General features: G+C 53.5%; 7 protein-coding genes across 7 annotated transcripts; 3 read left to right on the top strand and 4 right to left on the bottom strand.

The window, feature by feature from the left end:
* Positions 1–1,597: 1,597 nt before the first annotated feature.
* Positions 1,598–2,730, top strand: QC763_600700 (uncharacterized protein). Its single transcript, XM_062913920.1, has 2 exons — positions 1,598–1,960; positions 2,029–2,730. Exons 1-2 carry the CDS (start codon positions 1,806–1,808, stop codon positions 2,276–2,278), a joined length of 405 nt encoding a protein of 134 aa, XP_062763025.1. The 5' UTR covers positions 1,598–1,805; the 3' UTR covers positions 2,279–2,730.
* Positions 2,731–3,229: 499 nt separating this feature from the next.
* Positions 3,230–7,085, bottom strand: QC763_600710 (uncharacterized protein; the record flags this gene model as incomplete). Its single annotated transcript, XM_062913921.1, has 4 exons — positions 6,421–7,085; positions 5,598–5,960; positions 4,484–5,334; positions 3,230–4,434 (listed from the first exon to the last, which is right to left on the bottom strand). The coding sequence occupies exons 1-4, from the start codon at positions 6,582–6,584 to the stop codon at positions 3,230–3,232; spliced, it is 2,583 nt and encodes an 860-aa protein (XP_062763024.1). The 5' UTR covers positions 6,585–7,085.
* Positions 7,086–8,326: 1,241 nt separating this feature from the next.
* On the bottom strand, positions 8,327–11,422 carry QC763_600730 (uncharacterized protein; the record flags this gene model as incomplete). The annotated part of the gene is made up of 1 exon (XM_062913922.1): positions 8,327–11,422. The coding sequence occupies one exon, from the start codon at positions 11,420–11,422 to the stop codon at positions 8,327–8,329; it is 3,096 nt and encodes a 1,031-aa protein (XP_062763023.1).
* A 496-nt stretch (positions 11,423–11,918) lies between these two features.
* On the top strand, positions 11,919–12,899 carry QC763_600740 (uncharacterized protein; the record flags this gene model as incomplete). The annotated part of the gene is made up of 1 exon (XM_062913923.1): positions 11,919–12,899. One exon carries the CDS (start codon positions 11,919–11,921, stop codon positions 12,897–12,899), a length of 981 nt encoding a protein of 326 aa, XP_062763022.1.
* A 93-nt stretch (positions 12,900–12,992) lies between these two features.
* Positions 12,993–14,544, bottom strand: QC763_600750 (uncharacterized protein). Its single transcript, XM_062913924.1, has 2 exons — positions 14,009–14,544; positions 12,993–13,948 (listed from the first exon to the last, which is right to left on the bottom strand). Exons 1-2 carry the CDS (start codon positions 14,227–14,229, stop codon positions 13,258–13,260), a joined length of 912 nt encoding a protein of 303 aa, XP_062763021.1. The 5' UTR covers positions 14,230–14,544; the 3' UTR covers positions 12,993–13,257.
* Positions 14,545–14,591: 47 nt separating this feature from the next.
* On the top strand, positions 14,592–16,884 carry QC763_600760 (uncharacterized protein). The gene is made up of 3 exons (XM_062913925.1): positions 14,592–14,898; positions 15,032–15,168; positions 15,234–16,884. The coding sequence occupies exons 1-3, from the start codon at positions 14,848–14,850 to the stop codon at positions 15,274–15,276; spliced, it is 231 nt and encodes a 76-aa protein (XP_062763019.1). The 5' UTR covers positions 14,592–14,847; the 3' UTR covers positions 15,277–16,884.
* On the bottom strand, positions 16,191–16,778 carry QC763_600765 (uncharacterized protein; the record flags this gene model as incomplete). Its single annotated transcript, XM_062913926.1, has 1 exon — positions 16,191–16,778. One exon carries the CDS (start codon positions 16,776–16,778, stop codon positions 16,191–16,193), a length of 588 nt encoding a protein of 195 aa, XP_062763020.1.
* Positions 16,885–17,703: the final 819 nt, after the last annotated feature.

The following is a 17,703-nucleotide window of genomic DNA, read 5'->3' as shown; positions in this document are numbered from 1 at the left end:
ATGCAAACCAAGCAAGAGGCTGTCTGGATGATGAGATTGGAACGGGGTAAGACGACTGAAAGCCACGCCGGAAGCCAGCTTACCAGTGAACAGTTTCAATGATTTAGAGAGGTGTCTGCGACGAAAGCCATCTACCGGAACGAATGGTTGGTGGTTACTTTCATGCCTCAGGACCCGGAAGGACAGGTCAGTATAAGGGCCGGTAATGTGGGTGCACAGAGTGGAGACTGAAAGTATCAGCACCATTTATAATTGCCATGGTATCATCCGGTGCCAACAATGTCGATTCCATAACCGTGCTCCATCTAACGCCTCAATATTTCCCCTCCGAACAAACCCCCTCCTTCATGGTATCTCATGCCAGAAGTTGTCAGTCATAGGCCAACTGAATCTGTCGCTCGCATCCATGAATACAGCAGGGCTTTCCGAGGGAGCAGCAACAGACATAAGCGTGGTTAATCCCACATCGGCGCTATGAAAACAACACAACAATTGGCGCCAGGAAATTGTGCGTCCTTCATGGAAGGGCTAGTGTGAAGGATCGATATTTGAACAAAATGAAGGACAACTTACGTGTCCGCCATGGTGATTGTTTCGAACAGGCCTGGCAGTGGTGGTATAAACCTCATACTCCTCGTCGCGGGAGGGCTGGGTACAACAGTCACCCATATCGAATGTCTGTATCTGCGCCTTGGCGTAATAAACTAATCATCGGGAGGCTGAGGGATTTCGAGCGAGAGCCCCAGGGGCGGGTTGATTCTTGAGAACAATGCTCAAGGGCAGAAGGAAACCCTGCGAGAGTAGCAGAGTCACCTAGGTACTGTCAGAAAATGGGTGCAGTGAATGTTTTGGGGAGACTGAAATTCCAGCTGCCGAATGTGAACGAGCAGTCTTTATATGAACTCTTCCAGCTGTCTAGCAATGTGATTGGGGTTTTTCATGAAGCGCTTAGACGCCAGAAACACGAGGGAATCACACCAACACCCCGAGACCAGCAGAAAGCCTCAATGATGGGACACACACTGGGGACTCAGACAGGAGAAGGGTCGCACATACTGCGAACTTTAAGGAACACCTTCAGTCCATTGGTTTCATGCATGCGTTACAATTTCCGGCTGACCGACTTTTCCTATGTTATTTTCCATTGTACCTGCAGCCTGATCATCTGCAAGCAAAACGAGGCTCTGAACCAAAGGCCAAGGACCTAAACTCGCGTATAACTACTTTGTCTTGTCCTTAGTGACCGAGATATTGACCACTTAGAGAATAGCCTGATTCTCCTCTAATCAAATACGGTCAAGTCAACGCTGGTTCGAAGCAAAGCGGTAGCTGTTTGCTCAACCTTGGTGTGGTGCAAAGATGTCAGTAAACGTCGACAAAATCAAGCGAACAAGAAGCACGCCGTGCCGTTTTACGAAGATGAATAAGGAAGGATATGGTGGACTCGATCTGTTCCTTCTTCTTCATAGCATTCTGCTTCTGTCGTTTTCATCCAGGAAAGGAAGTCCGCTTACACAACCTATTGACGGCGATCAGGGTTAGGGTCATCACTCCTCTTGAGCCCCCACTCTACCCCACCAAAACCAATTAAACACCCAACCTGTCAAACGCGTCTTCCCGCCCATCAACGCGTCTGTCAAAGATAACCTTGATTAATTCTCCTATCCACCGTGACATCATCCCTTTTCCTTTCCACAGGCCGCTAGTAGCCCATCTATTCATCTTGTTTTTTCGTTTTTGTTTCCGCGTCATCCCTACAAACAAAACGCCACACCTTCAGACCCGAGAAACCAGAGACCACAGCAATGTCAACCCAACAAACCCACCCCACAGTCCCCCTCTACCACCCACCAGCGCCCTCGCCCTTCTCCCTCCCCGACCCAGACTCGGTAGCAGGGTACAAACTCATCGAACTCCCACCCGACCTCGTAGCGCTACTAGAGGGGGAGAACCCACCTGTGTAAGCCTCCCTCCCCCTCTCCTCCCCCGCCTCATTCCCCCATGCTAACCTCCCCCCTCTCTGTCCAGACTAACAATCTCTCCCTCCCCAACCTCGGCCCTCCTCTCCGTCCCCTCCACCTCAAAATCCTACTCCCTCCGCCAAAAAAACACCTCCAACGCCCTCATCATCCTCGAACCAACAGACACCAGCGGTCTAAAAGCCATAGCCACGCTCCACGAAACCGTCGAGCTCGTCCCCGTACCCACCACCGCTGCCGCCCCCGAGGTCAAAAAGAGGGGAAAGTGGCACGAAAAGTTTGCGAGTGGGAGGAAATAGATAGATAGATGGGTGTCACATGTCGCAACAAAGAAAAAAAAGCATTTAAAAAATAAAATCAATGCTTTGTTGTTCTGTCGAGAGTCTTATGCTATGTTATCTCATGTTGCTATTTGTTGTGAGGGTTGTGAAGTGTCTAGCAGTAGGAAAGCCCAAGACAAGGTACTGTCTGTTGTTGGGCAAACCCAGACATGACAGAGAAGCAATATAACTCGGTCCTTCCTGCTCTCCCCATCCGCCGATACCACCACCCCACCCACACACACAAAGCAACCCCCAAGCCAAATCCCAAATCCGACAAAAACTCCCAGGCCAGATTACCTCCCTAAAGAAGCCAACCGCTGGAAGAAAAGCAAAATAAATACAAAGAACCAACCAGCCCAACCGATCCCAAATCCCCAACCCACCCAAATAGAGTCCTGTTGCCCATATCATACTCGAATCAAGATAGCCCCGCCCCACCCCTCCGCTTCTCTTGCTTGTCGAGCAAAGGACTTGGGATAAAAAGCAATCAATTCCAACGCATTAAATACCCCCTTTTCCTTAGCATAATCACAATATCCATGCAATGCTCTCTCCCTTCCTCGTGTAGGTACTTCTTCTCTTCCTCGAAAGAAAAATCCCATATCGACCAACCAGCAAAAAATATGCAACGATCAAGAAAATTAAAAAACACAGCGCTGAACCCGTCCCAAACCCCCAAGACTCCCCAAATCCGACAAAACCCAGCCCAAACACACGCCAAATGGATGACCAAGGCTGTCGAATGATAAACAGAAATGGTGGATGAGCCAAGCCAGGTGCAAAACGCCACTGATAGGTGAATCCGAAGGGAAGGCGAGGCGAAGAAAGTTGATCCGTAGCCTGACAAAAGAAAAAGAAGGCTCAGGCTCCAAACAGCCCCAAGGAGGCGTCATGGTATCGTCTCAAGAATACGACTGTCCCTGGTCTTCAGCGGACAGGTGGAGGCCCATGACCCCATCGGGGACTATACAATTCTGCTCGGTAACCATTCCCATTCACCCGCGGGGCTGGTGGGGACGCGGTCAGGTTGATTACGTCGTTCGCCAGAGGTCTTGGCCCATCCCCATGCTGCTGAGCTGGTCCACCATCATTAACATTATTGTTGTTCGCCGCGTTGGCGACTCTGTGCGGGGGCAGGTTTGGAGCTGCAACAGCCTGTTGAGGGTTGCCAACCGCGGCAGCTGGGTGATGGGCGTTTGGTTCATGATACGCATGATTCCCAATGTTGAACAGCCGTCCAGCCGCTCCAGCCGGCGCAAATAAATGCTCGGGGTTCATCAGGACAGGCCCGGGAGCAGGTCTTGGAACGGCAGGAAAAGCAACCCCTTGTGGAAAGCGGTGCATGTGATCCGCTATATGCTGTTGTAGTTGGAATTCTTGCCGTTGCATATTTTGGATCGCTTCTTGTTGGACGTTTCGTGCATGGTTGAGCTGGGCAGCCGCCTGCTCGCGTTGTATCCGGAAGTTGTTCCGGGCCTGCTCCATCTGTATTTGCTGCGCTTGTATTTGTGCGCGCAGCAGCGCCTGCTGTTGTTGCATTCGGGCTTCCCGGTTGGGATCCGGCGGGAGTATTACTGCCATCTGCACATTTCGGTGAGCCTCAACAGGCAGAGGCTCTATCCCAATCTCCAGGTCCAACCCAATCAGTCCCTGCATCCGTCTTTGCAACTCGTTCGCCTGGTCGGGGCGGAGAGCCATTGGTGCGGCAGGAACTGGTGCATTGGGCTGGTTCGGCGGAACGGCAATTGCTGGCATTCGTGGGGGAACATATACGGGTAGGTTCCGGGGCCCAAAGACGCCGCCTCTTTGAGGGATCTGGGCAGCTGCGCGTTTGGCCTCGTCTTGCTTGACTTTGTCGGAGAATTTGATCTCGAGGAGGGAGGAATCGACTTCAGGGTTCGCCTCCGCCACCTTCTTGCGAGCTGCTTCTTCGGCCTCGCGAACTTCTCGTGCGTGGCGTTCTTCGGTTTCGTCAAAAAGACGGCAATTCCCGGGCTTCCCACCGCGGGCGGGCTCGTCGAAATGGCTGTAATCACACGACTTGGAACAGACGTAACATTGTATGTTGCCACAGCCCTTCCTCGTGCATGTCATCTTGTTGCAGCCGTTCTCTTTGATGAAGGGTGTTTTGCCTAGTCAGAGTTAGCTCCATGTCCCCAAGTGGAGGCAGATGGTCCTTACATTTGTTACAGGTCCGGATCATGGCGGCAGACATTGCTTCCTCGATCTCACGGCGAGCAGAATGTCCACTTTCCCGCGCAACTTCTTGGCAAGTCTTGGGCGTGTGCGTCTCCAGCCGACAAAGCCTGCAGGATACACGGCCGCACTCCTCGCTGATGCATCTGAACTCTTTATCCACCTCGACGGGCGGGTACTCGGCCGCATATGGGCAAAAGGGGCATGTCTCGAGTGATTCTATTCCAGCCAGGCGAAGGACAGCCTCTTGCTCGATGCGATCAAGAGCCACAGTCAGCTTTCCGTCGAGAAACAAATCCTTCTGGCTCTTGCTGAAGGTGCCCCCGCAGCCGTCTGTTGACATGCAGTCTAGCTGATACTTGGAGATGCCAACCTGCGTCTCCGCCATGCGCTTCGCACATTCGCGGCAGAAGAAATGGATGGTCTCCGCGTTGCAGTGCACCATTCGATTCTGTGGGAAATCCCCAAAGCAACATCCACACTCCAAAATGGTACCGTCAGCTTCTGCTTGCGCATAATTGGCCGCCTCGGCGTCTTCTTCCGCCTTCTTCGCCCTTGCCTTGGCAGCTCTGATGTCGCAAACTTGACGGGCAACCACGAAGTCTTCCACAGCCCCTTTCTCTCCCTCGTCGGCGCTCTCAGAGAACATCTTGACCGTGTCGCCGAGCGTCATTTTGGGCCTGGTTGTCGACTTTTTCCGCCAAGCCGAGGTTTCTTGAGCAAGCTCGGTCCATAGAGCAAGATATGCTGGGTAAATGCGATGGTCGTGCAGTTTGAACTGTTGCTCTATATTCTTGACCTTGAAGTCGGGAAACTCGGCCACAAGGAGAGATCTGCTATGCGGGTGTCAGAAATCTACATACTTGGTGATGAAAGGGGACAATGTTGGGTGGAAGAACAAAAAGCCCAACGTCATCTTGATGCTCCAAGCCGCAACAAGGAGCGCCACAAAGATGAATGAACGGGCCTTTGGTGATAGTACCGACGCCGACGCCTCAAAAGAGAGGCAATCGCCCGTTCATCATCCTTCAGTCCTCCTCCCGTGTTACCAGCAGTCTGTCTCCCCCTGTCCACAACGTGTTGGGGATACATCACTCACCCTGCTCCCTTGTACTTTTTCATGTACTCCGTCGTCTTGCCTTGAAATCTTGGCTCGGCCTCCATTTTCTTGCTGAGCACTTCTTCGCCGTCCTCACCGGTATCCTCCCACTTGCGCTTTAGGGACTTGACACGCTTGGGATATTTCTTGCCGCTTTCTTGCTGATCAAGAATGTGGCCGACGATGCCCTGGGCTGTCCACTTTTGACTTTCGACGGTCTTGCGCAGATAGTCGGGACATATGTCGGGGAAGAAATTGAGTGCGGCTTCCATGCACGCTTCTGTGCTCAACTCTGGATCCACGTTGCCCTGGGACCTACGCACTGGGGGCATTTCCCGGACGGCGTTGTTGTCGTTTTCTGGCCTGTTGATGTTGTCAGAGGGTTGGGTTTGCTCGTTGTTTTGCTCGTTCAGGTTTCGGCGGTGGGAGTGGCTTCGCAGAGACTTCCGCAAACGATGAAGCCGGTCCCTTTTCAGCGGTGGCTCCCGTGCATCGGGACTTGATTCCTGTTTGGAGTGGGCGCTGCCCATGGTACGGTGAAAACACCCCGATGCTGCCGGCGAGGGCTGAGTGTGTGGAGATGAGTGAAGGTGAAAGACATGCCCTTGTCGGAATGCATGTGCAGGCAAACAGTCGAGGCAGCCCAGCAGCAGGTTCAAGATTGTGCTCGAAAGAACGAACTCAAAAGTCCACAGTGGCTTGAGTTCCGGACGGACGTTTGCTGCTCCCCCCACTACGAGAGCAGTTTGTCGTTTGCCGTGGGACTACCACATGTGATCCTGCCGCTCTCACTCACTGGAAAGGAAAAAAAGGAGTGACTTACGGATTGTTACGGCCAAAATGACGTCCAAACAACAGCTCGAGGTCGAGGTTTGCAAACTCGTCGTCCTCTAAAGCGGCGAATGGGAAGTGGTCGGGTAGATGCTGGGCTGGTGGTAGAGCTGGCTGCTGTCCGAGAAGCTGGTCGAGGTATGCGTCGTGGTCCATGTTGAGAATTAGGTTGGGAGGGAGATGCGGTCCTGGTCCAGGTCATGCTCTTGCAGCGCCGGCGGTGGTGTAAGTTACAGGACAGGTACGTAAGGTATAAAGTAAAACCAGGGAAAGTGCCCCGCAGTCCCAGGTTTGAGCAGTGCAGTCAGTTAGAGCTTGGTATATTACGGGGACAGTGGGTGGAAGGGGTTGTGAATGGCGGCGACTCGTATACCGCGGAGTAGTGGCAGGCACGAGCTTCAGATGAGGCTGGCTGGCTGACTGACTGACTGAGCACTGAGCGACTGACCGCGCGCGACGAAACCGGAACACCTTCCAATTAAGCAAAAAAAGTCCAAATGGCCCAAACCACCCCGACCGGCTTCCAGAGCAGGTGGGCGCAAAATTCAAATCCTTGCTCAGGGTCCTCCGGGAAAGAGCGGCGACGTGGCCGACATGACAAAAACCTGGAGGTGATTGAGCAAGGAAGAGTCAGGGTTCCATTATTCCAAGTGTGGGAGGAGAAGTTGAGTCGGGTCTCTTGAGCCAGGTGGTGTTGCTCCAGCCTCGACCGAGCAGGCAATGAGCCGCCCTGTTGCACGGGCCATACCCCGGCCGACAGACAGCTTCACATTCCAGGGGGTAAATTACAGGGCCATTACCTGTTCCCCACAACAAACACGCGATGTCTGCTCGTAATCCCACGTATTTTTTGCAGAGTGACAAAGCCTCCCATTCGCTCACGCCAGAGCGGCTTGTCGGTGGGCATCGTGTGGCACCTGATGTCAAACAGAACCAGGAAAGCAAACCACCATCTCTTGCACATGCTCGGAAATTCGTGATATTGGACTTATCATCCGGACACCGAGACTCCGCCTGCAGCCTGATAGCGCCTTAGCACTTGAAACTCCCCGAACCCGGCGCTCTGGACCGACCCACCAAGAACCCCGGCAGTTACAGGGGACCCCACGGAGCGATCATTCCGGTAGAAGGATATTGTCTTTCACCCTTGTAGGTCCAGTGCTGGCTAGACATTCAACTCGAAGATTGCGTCGCTCTCGGTATTCTCCCATCTCAACTTTTAGCCTCATCATCCAGCGTGGCACCGACATTCCCTTGACATCGGGCGTGAGCACTCTGCCGTCAGCCGCGGACATTCCATCGGTTGTCCCCACAGAAAACCACATGGACAAGCTCCAGAGGGTGAGGAAACGTCACACAGGACCTATGCAAAAGCCGGAAGCCTTTAATGTCCAGGTGCGTGTTCTGCCTACCCTCAACTCTGACTCCACGTTTCTTTCCACATAAAAGGAACAGGCACCACAAACATGTCCTTATTTTCAGGCTTACAGAAGTGTCATGTCTCGGGAGCAAAAAAAACACACAACCGGCATCGATCGATCACTCTCCCGTCCTCGGCGTTATCTCTCGTATACCGCATCTGATATGTCACTTTCTGTAATATTACCAACCTTTCAATACTTCGACCGGCACACCACCCCAAGACCCCTCTCAGCTCACCCATCGCCCACCACACCTTTCCCCATCCAGTACACCTCCATCTTGCATTAGCCCTGCATGAACCACCACAATGTGAACGTGATGGCAGGTTTTTATGCATCGATTCGGCGCTGACAAGGAACAATTCGAGCCAATCAATGACATATATTTTACTTTCCCCGCAGTACCCCGGTTTCTGCGGGTTGGACAATTGCATTATCGAATTATCTACCTAGCCGGACATGTATCTCTCACTGCAACTAATCCTCCCCAGAATCAAAAACCTCGTATCCCTCCTCGATTTCCTCCTCCTCGGAGCTCGTTGACGCAACGTTTCGCCTCCTCCTTCCTCGCTTTCCACCAGCCGCCGCGGCTTTGGGCTTGACCGGCGCCTTCCGCCTTGCGCTCCTCCTCGGTGGCGCCTTGGTTTCTTCGATTTCTGGCGTAGGCGATGGCGACAGTGACGCTGGCTTCGGACTCACCGCCTCGCTCAACACACCGCTCACATCACCATGATCAATTTCGAGCACATCCTCCCCGTCATCGTCGTCGTCATCGGAGTGGACGGTAGGGAAGTACCCTGAAGTTGTGCGCCCATGTTGCTCGTCCTCCTCCTGGCCCTCGGCAAAAAAGCCCCCGCCGCCCAAGTCGTCCGCCTCATGTCCCTCCGGCAGGAACCCCCCCGCCATCTGATCCTCCTCCGCCTCAAACCCTCCCGCCCCCTCTCCCGCCATATGCACGTCACCACCGATTTGTCCCGCACCCCCTTCCTGCTCCCCCTCCTTGACATTCCCATACTGCCCCTCCAACCGTTCCACAATCCTCAACCCCATCAACATCCTCCTCCACATCCCCAGCGCCCTCTTCCTCCTCTTCTCATCCTCCTTCCTCCTCCTCTCCGCCTCATCCCTCTCCAGCTCCTCCACCATTTTCTCATAAAACTCCTCCGCTACAACAACCCCCTGAATAACCGGCACAGCCATCCGATGTCCAAACTCAAAATCCACCACCGCCTCCGCATAATCTATCCCCAATCTCCTTGCAACCCTCCCCGCCCCCCGTAAAGGAACATGAACCGCACCCTCGGGGCACATGGTTGGGACAAACAAATCAATATTCCCATACTCATTCTTTGGTATCTTTCCATCTTGAATTGGCGGCGGTATGATCCAGTCTGTCTGCGCGTGACTATACAACCCCTGCAAAACCTTTGCTCCCGTAGCCAACTCCGCCTCTGCAATCTCCCTTCTCCGATTTGTAGTCGCTGCTCGATAGGGCACCTTTTTCAGGGGGGCCTCCCCTTGTTTAGGGGCACGTCCCTGTTTATGCCATGTTTCTGCGCTCTTGACTTGGACGATGTCTCTACGGCTGTAGACCGCCTCGCCTTGTGCACCCGGTTTCTTGTTCTTGTTTTGAACAAACATCTTGACCGGTTTCGCGGTCGGTAGGAGCGCTTCTTCTCTCTTGAGGTGGCGTTCCAACACAAACTCTTTGGATTGCTTGTAGTACTGCAGTGTCTCCTCTCCTTCTTTGACCACCTTGTCCACCCGCTCGGCGGGTTTGAGATCGGTCTCGTTTTCGAGGGTGTCTGCTTCTGTCAATGGGTGGGAGGGGTCACGGCCGCGAATGTAGGAGCTCATCACCCTCTTGAACCAGTCATACTCCTCGTATCGTTTCACTTTCCCGTTCTTGTCGTACACGGGAATTTTTTCGGGGGGTAGCCGGTTGCCTTTGGTTCGTCCTGGGAGTTGTTGCCCTTTGAGGTAGCGGATGGTTACGTCTTTGGCTGTGCCGTCGGGGGAGTGGGCGATGATGTATGCCATTACCTGGCGGGCGCGGTCGGCTTTGGAGCCGCGGGGTTCAAAGTGAGACAGAAGGTCGGGGTTGGTGGCTAGGAGGGGTTTGAGGGGGTCGAGGGGGAGGTATTTGTGGGTGGCGGGGGAGAGAGCTTCGAGCCAGTAGTGGGGGTATTCTAAGTCTTGATCGTACACCTTTTTGGGGGTCTTGGTTGGGGAGGTTGGAGGTGGGGAAGGGGAAGGGGGAATTATCAGGTCGTTGGAGGAGTCGGAGAGGGATTCGAGATCGGAGGAGGGTTCGGGGGGTAGTTTTTGGGAATGCCGGGTTGATCGGGCTGTTTTGGGGGGTAGTTTGGCAGGTGTTTTCTTTGCTTTGGGTGGTGGTAGTTTGGTGACTGGCACGGGAGGTTTTTCAGGATTGCTTTCCGATAGGTAATGCTCTTCCTCTTCAGGGTCGGCTTCCTCGAGTTTGTTCCACCCGAATCCCAAGGGTTGTAGACTGGCCACCAATCTAGCTTCGATTCCCAATCCTCGTAGTAGAGCGGTGAATAACTGGGCACCAACATCGCGGCTGCCTGCACACGACTGTGCGCGCTTTCTGAAGCCTTCCAAACCATCAATCTTCTCCCCGAAGCGGTCTTGATCGTCACCGTTCGTTTGCTTGAATGCCTTGGTGATTCTGTCGAGTCGTTCTAGGGACATGTACCCCTGCTTGCGCAGCCCTGGTGCCGTGATCTTGAACCGTTGTTTCCACCATGATGTGAGGACCTTCATCAGTCTGAATAATGGATCTCCATGCGACATATCAACAGCTCCTTTTTCAAGATGCTTAGCTGCCGCTCCCCATTCCCTCCCCTTCTCTATCGCTTTCCCCTCGCCTTTCCCCTTCCCAGCTGTCTTCCCCTTTGGTGGCGGCTCCTCCCCCTGAACCTCCAACCCACTGCTCCTCCTCCACCTATCCACCTCCTCCCACAGCCTAGGCGGTAAATGCGATATCATGATCGCCATCACCTCCTCGTCACTACACCACGCATTCCTCAGCGCATTGTGCCATAGTAACAACTGGACATGGACACCATGTGCAGCTATCCTGATCTTTCTTTCAAGCTTCGAGGGCCCCTTCTTCCCCATCGCTGCAGCGAGATTGATTCTGGTATCCCGTACCAACGTCAGATCGAGATCCTGACTGGGGATAGCAACATCGGGAGCTGGCGCAGTAGGCGTGGGGACATCTTCGAATTCGATATCTTCATCTTCTGTAGAGGAGGGTTGGGAGAGTTTTCGACGTTTTGTGCCAAGACCATCCAGCGGGACGTCCTCGAAATCGGCGTCGGAGAGGGACGTCAAGGAGCTGGTGTCGTCATCGCTAGCTTCAATTTCGAGGAGGGAGGTCTTGGTTGAAGAACGGGGGGTGGAGCCGGCGTCGAGGTCGTCGAAGAGGGTTGGTTTACGGGGGGGGGCGATGGTTTTCTTCTTTGAAGTTGTTGAAGACTGCCGCTTTTTGGGTGGTGGTTCAGGGGAGGGAGAGCGGAGTCGTTTGAGGGGGATGTGTGGTGGCATTTCTTGTGGTTGACAGTACCGAATTGGCGACCATGTTGGAGTTTTTCAAGCACTAGAAGGTGGATGTTAACATTTGAAGTTGAAAGAGGGTTGTCGATCGGGGCCAGCCTTGTCAATCAGTCACAATCGCATTCAGAGAACGATGACGCGCATTCCAATGTGGGAAGACGCGACTGACCCTAACCCTTAGCAGCTGAGAGCAAGGCTCGGCAGGGCGCCGAGCTAAAATGATCGGCAGCCGGCCCCGGTCCGTAATCTCCACCTTTTCCCCCGGCGGGTTTCCAGATCGTTCCAGGCTGCCGGGCAGGCAAACACCGCCTTACGCCGCCTCGCCCGCCTCATCTCTCAGCCTTCCATCTTTCTATCAACCGTCTGTCTCTTGGTCAGCGACCCCTATCGCCGTGTCGGAGTACCGACCCTTATAATTATCAACCGCGTTTTCCATATAAAACCCCCCTATCTACCCTCGACCGCAACACCCCAAGCTTCACCCACCATGTCCTCCCCAAACAACCCAAACGAAACAACCTACATCTCCATGTCCCCCGCCGCCCTCGCAGCCCGCGGCACCGACGCCTCCCTCGTCGGCGCCCACTGCCAATACCCCCCCTGCAACCAACTCGACTTCCTCCCCTTCAAATGCCAATCCTGCTCCCAAACCTACTGCTCCGACCACCGCACCGAAGACGGCCACGACTGTTCCCAAAAAGGCGCCTGGGCCACCAGGCGACGCCTAGCCGAACAATCCAAAGCCTCCCTCGGCGGCCACAAACCCGTTCGCGACCGCGATGTCCTATACGCGAAACCCTGCGCAGAAGGGACATGCAAAACAACCATCGGGACAAGTCTCGTTCCCGGTGTTCACTGCAACGCCTGCCGAAGGGACTACTGCCTTAAACACCGCCTAGAAGAAGACCACGACTGCAAATCCAAACCCCCCATCGGTGCGAGAGCGAGTGCCCTAGCAGCTCAACAAGCGGCGATAACAACCAAGGCGACGTCTGCGTTGGAACGATTGAAGTTGTGGGGCGCTTCCAAAAAAGAACAATACAAAGACTCCCGCGCCGCAAAGGCAGCCGGACCATCTGGGCTCAACGCAAAGGGACAGACGAAACTCGTAGCGGTAAACACCCTCAAGAAGACCGCAAAGGGGGACGCAAAGATCCCGCCAGAGAAGAGGGTCTATCTCTATGTCGAGGCGGAGAACGAGACTGCCAAGGCCAAGATTCCAAAGGGGGAGTTCTTCTTCAGTCAGGACTGGGTCGTGGGGCGGATGCTCGACTCGGCGGCGGCGAGTCTGCAGGTGCAGAATATCAATAACAGGTCCGATAAGGAGGAGGATAAGCTGAGGGTGTTCCATGTGGAAGGGGGGAGGATACTGGATTTTGGGGAGAAGTTGGGGACCGCGTTGGTCAGTGGGAATACGGTTGTTTTGTTGAGAGGGGTGGGGGCGCCCGAGGATTTGATAAAGGTCTGAGGGTCTACCATTGTTGGAATTAGGTTCTTTTTGTTATAAAGCGCATGGCATAGCGTTGTTTTCTGAGACATGTTTGAAGTTGTTCCATAGCATGGGGCCCAGTTGATATACCACTGTTTGTTGTCATTTCTCTTTATGTTAACCAGGCTTCCTGGGCGTCTCATTTCGTTGCCAAGTAGTGGGTGGTGAGAAACGCTATCAAAAAATAACCACCCATATCGGTAAATTCCAACCCAGTCCGATCTTCCCACCATCCTCTCGTATCCCCACCGAGTGGAGATTCCAATATGTACAAACACAAAAAGAGTAGACAGGTTATCACACCAAATATCACCACACTCCCTTTTCTTTTCCTTCATTACTCCCTCTTCTCCTTCCCACTCGACAGCGGCTTCTCACTCAACTGCCTCTCCCTCCCAATCAACGGCGCATCCCCCACCATCTTCTCCCCCCCATAAGCCTCAAACCCCTTGTGGAACACCCACTCAACCGCATTCTCAACCGGCTTATCAAAGATCCTCGGCAAGAACGGCACCACAGCCAAACCCAACCCAATCGGACCCCACGTCCTGACAGTCTTATTCTTGACATCCTTCATCGCCCGGCCAGAATACCTCACCACGGAGTGGATCGTAAACGCCGGCAACCCCATACTCGCCAAGCTCTGGAAGATACCCCGTTGCAGCATGACAGTTCTGTAGTCCTCCAACGGCGGGACAACACCTGGCGTGAGCTTCGCTGGCGAGGTGCTATCATGCGTCGCCTCGACACCAAGTAATTTCTTCTGGTGAGAGGACAGCTCGATGGCGGGGTTGAGGATGCGTTGGTTGTGCCAGTAGGCTTTGTAGCCCTCGTAGGAGACGTCTCCAAGGATATATGCCCAGGAGATGCCGTATGCTGCGCGGACCCAGTTGGGATGGGCGACGGGGCGGAAGGACTCGCCTATGTCGGAGGTGTAGGCTACGTAGCGGTGGGCGGAGAGGAGGATGGTGCGGAAGCGGGAGGCGTAGGCTGCGTAGCGGACGTTGGAGTCGGTTGATGGGGGGACACTGAGGGTAGAGGAGTTAGTTAAGCGGTGGGTACGGGAAGAGATTAAAAGGGGGACATACTATCCCTCGTAAAGCTCGTCAAAGAAGTTTTCATCTTTGTCGGCCTTGTCGACGATTTTTTGGAGCTCAGCGGGGAGTTTCTTCGGCTCGGGGAGCTTAGTGCTAGGGTCAAGGTCTTTGGTTGTGTTGGCGACTTTCTTTACGGTTTCAGCGGTAGCATTGTGGACGGTTTGTTGGTCAGGTTTGGAGGGGGTGGATGAGGAGCTGAAGGGCCAAACCATTGCGGTGTTTTGTTTTGTCTGGTTGTTGGAGGTGATGATGGTTAAGGAAGAATTTCTTAGAGAAAGGGAGCAAGCAAGAACTTGCGACAAGTGGGATGGAGGGGTTGCACCGGTTTTAAACCTTGCGCAAGATATGGATCACAAGCAAGGGAGAGAGAAAAACAAGTGGCTGAAAGTAGCTGAATCAAGCAGAGTGGATGCGACTGTGAATATCACCGAGATTGCACAGCTGAAAAAGCGTGGAGTTGAGTTGTTCAGAATGGAGCTTCCGGTCTTTCTCGTCATCGGCACGACAGCTTCAAGCATGTGCCTGCGTGCAGATTTTGGTGACGTATGTCTCGGTCCACCGGGATTGGAAGGGTAGCTGATAAAGCTTATCCTCTTGGCCTAAGTAGCAGTCCGTGCACGGTTATTAGCCGCTAGTCGGAGAGTTAGTAAGATCCTGGCAAAATCTCGGCTGTTTAGCTCAACGACGGAGCTTGGCCAATTCGACATTTCCTTGTGTTGCCGTCGCCAATTCATTTGACCTTTGCGTCGTTTTCAGCCTACACACACCCACTACATCACCAACCACACCCCCCGACGAGTTTCCCTCTCGACAAACAACCTCTATTCAAGATGGGCGGCCAGATGTACAATCTTTTCGGCAAGCAGGTTGCTTCGCAATACGTCAGTGCTCTCTTTTCTCCTCCGACATGACCCGATCTCCTCCCCTCCATCCCTTCCGCCGCCGGCGCGACGACGACGACGATGACGACGACATTTACGAAGGCCAATTGCTAACATATCTACAACCAAACAGCTCGCCATGGGTGTCCTCGCCTCCCTCTTCGGCGGTGTCGCCGTCGCCACCTCCGGCGGCAGCGCTGCTAAGCCCACCACCCCCGGTGCTACCCCTCCAATCAACGCCTCCAGCTCCGACGAGGCCGACTTCATCAAGTAAACATATGCCCTTCTGTTGTCGTCGAGACCAAGCTCTAACCATCGCTCTTTGTCGCAAATAGGAAGTTCCTCGAGCAGGAGGGCTCCGCCGAGAAGAAGCACTAAGAGGATGGAATCCTGCGTGGAGGGGTTGCTGGATAGACGATGAGTACTCGAGGAAACATACGCCATGGGTTACCGGCATGGTGGTTGGTGGATGTTGAACAAAAAGCAAGCAACGCACGTGTTTGGCTTGGTGCTGTTCATTCTCGCGCAAGACTTGAACTTGTTGTTTGTTGCGAGAAGTGTACATATATATCATCATCAGCAATGGGGAGGTTACGGTTGGAATGAGATCAGACACAGCAAGATGTTTGCCTCTTGAGCAACGTGGATGTTTTTGGTGCTTGTATCTGTGCTTTCACGAATGGGCAGTATGGGATGTTTGGAGGGAGCTATCGACACTCAAAGTTACAAGTTGGTAAGATTTTGAACTCAGTACTGTTGATGACACACTCTATTAGGTATAATTCCCGGGCTATCCACCGCCATCCGACACCTTATCGCCCTGGGAGTTTCTCAAGATGCGAAATAACCCATCCTGTTGCGAAACAACGTAATAATAACGAAATGAAGCACTAAACAGATTGCCAACCGCATAAGGTTCGACTTTGGATAACCCAAAGGTTACCTTGCCCTCCCCCCTGCCTTCTTTTCCCCAGCCTTATCATCAGGCGGTCACATAGTCGGTCTGCCTGCGCCCCCGTACAAGACCTCACAGCCTCGTCTCAAGGTAAAGGCCAAGCAGTATCCGTCGCGATCTTGTTTGATTTCGTCGAGCATGCTCGCAAATTTGTTGGCAGTCTCTAGTGGGGCTGTCTTGACGACACGCTCTTGCTGTTCCTCCTCCTCGTTATACTGAGGCGGGGTTTCACACCGGCAGCCCTCTTGGACCCTCCTCTCCTTTCCTTGCCGCGGAGAACGCTTCCTTTCACCATCAACGGAACCCTCGATGCACACCATCGGCTACAGCCACTTGGTCAAGTCCTTGTTCTGCCCCGCATCCTCCAGCACGCAGTTGATGACAACAGGGTTGGACTCGTCACGGGTGTACAGGAAGACGGTGTTGCCGTATCCGTTCTTGGCATGGCAAAGGCGTGTTGGATCTTGCGGTGGGTGGGGGTGGTGTCGTCTAGGCAGAACTTTGCGCGGGTTTCCAGCTTGGCGGACTGGAAGACGATCTGCATTATCCAGCGGGAGTGGGATGGGGGCTCGTCCGCAAACTCGCGAAGGTGGCAGAAGCGGCGCTGGCGGCTGTTCTTCTCGTCGTGGTGGTAGATGGTGTCGGAGGTGATGATGTTCTTTCTGGACCAGTGGAAGCCCTCCCGGATCAGGTCCGAGACGGGGGTGCCGTTGAGGCAGCGGATGGTGAAGTAGAGGCGCCACTCGGGCTTTTCCTCGGGCTTGGTGAAGGCGTTGGGCGTCATGGTGAAGTAGATGCCGTCGGTCAGCTGGAGGTTGCCCAGCGTCATGCGGGCCATTTCGGGAAGGACAGTCATGATGGTTGTCTTTGTGGGTGTTAGAGCATGGTTATTTGCTCGTTCATGATGGATTTTCTCATCGTTCATGAACGGTTAGTTACTCGTTTGGGTACGATTATTTCATCACTTGTGTGCGGTTGTGTGATTGTTCAGGTATACTCTTGATCGTTCGCGCAGCAGGGTTGATGTGGTGTTGACTGATACTAGCAGGTGAACTGGATTGGACCTAGATGCTGATGGGTAACGAAAGAGAGAAGAGAGATGGACAAGAGGAGAGTGGGACGAGGTTTAACACACTCTGATTCTGAGTGTTTGAAAGCTTGTGACTTTAACTTCAACACGGAAGCTCGCCTCCCATACTGGATAGGTCCACTTCACATTTCAAAATAATGTCTGAAACTCAAAAAGACTAGCCACCTCACACCCCCTTCCCAACCCAGAAGCTCACACTTCATCATCAACAACCCCACATAATGCACATAATGCACACTCAAGCAGCCCTCGCAGCCCTCGCCATCTCCGCCAACGCAATCCTCACCTCCACTTCCCTCCTCAACTCGCCCAGCAAAAGATCAAAGTACTCGAGCTTATTCATTGCCACAAAGTCAGTGTGTCTCAAACATACACAATCTCCGTCCAAAAACTAAGATACTCACCGCTCCTCCGATAACAATCTCGGCTTCTTCATCCCCTCTCAATTGCTCCATAAGCCCCAGGAGTCTCTCTTGGGTTCTCCCCACGCTGTCCATTCTTTCCTCGAGAGTCTGGGTGGTGGCGTACTGTAGGTCAGCATTGGAAATGAATTACAGTCAAAAAGGGGACGATCACACGGACCATGTCAAGAGAGATCTCACGTGAACCAAAAGGACGTGCTCCAGATCGAATAAACTGGTGAAGCTGCCTGCACAGGTCAAGTATCTGTCGAGTCACGCTGGCGGCTAGTGGTGTGTCCGGGATAATGGGCATTTTCGTGGAAATTTATGAGTGAAGAAGAGCTTGGCTGGGTTAGATC

This window comes from Podospora pseudopauciseta, chromosome 6 (genome assembly GCF_035222475.1).
Source record: "Podospora pseudopauciseta strain CBS 411.78 chromosome 6, whole genome shotgun sequence".
NCBI lineage: Eukaryota > Fungi > Ascomycota > Sordariomycetes > Sordariales > Podosporaceae > Podospora > Podospora pseudopauciseta.
Note: the sequence above shows the minus strand (reverse complement) of the source record. Positions and strands in the feature narration are given on the sequence as shown.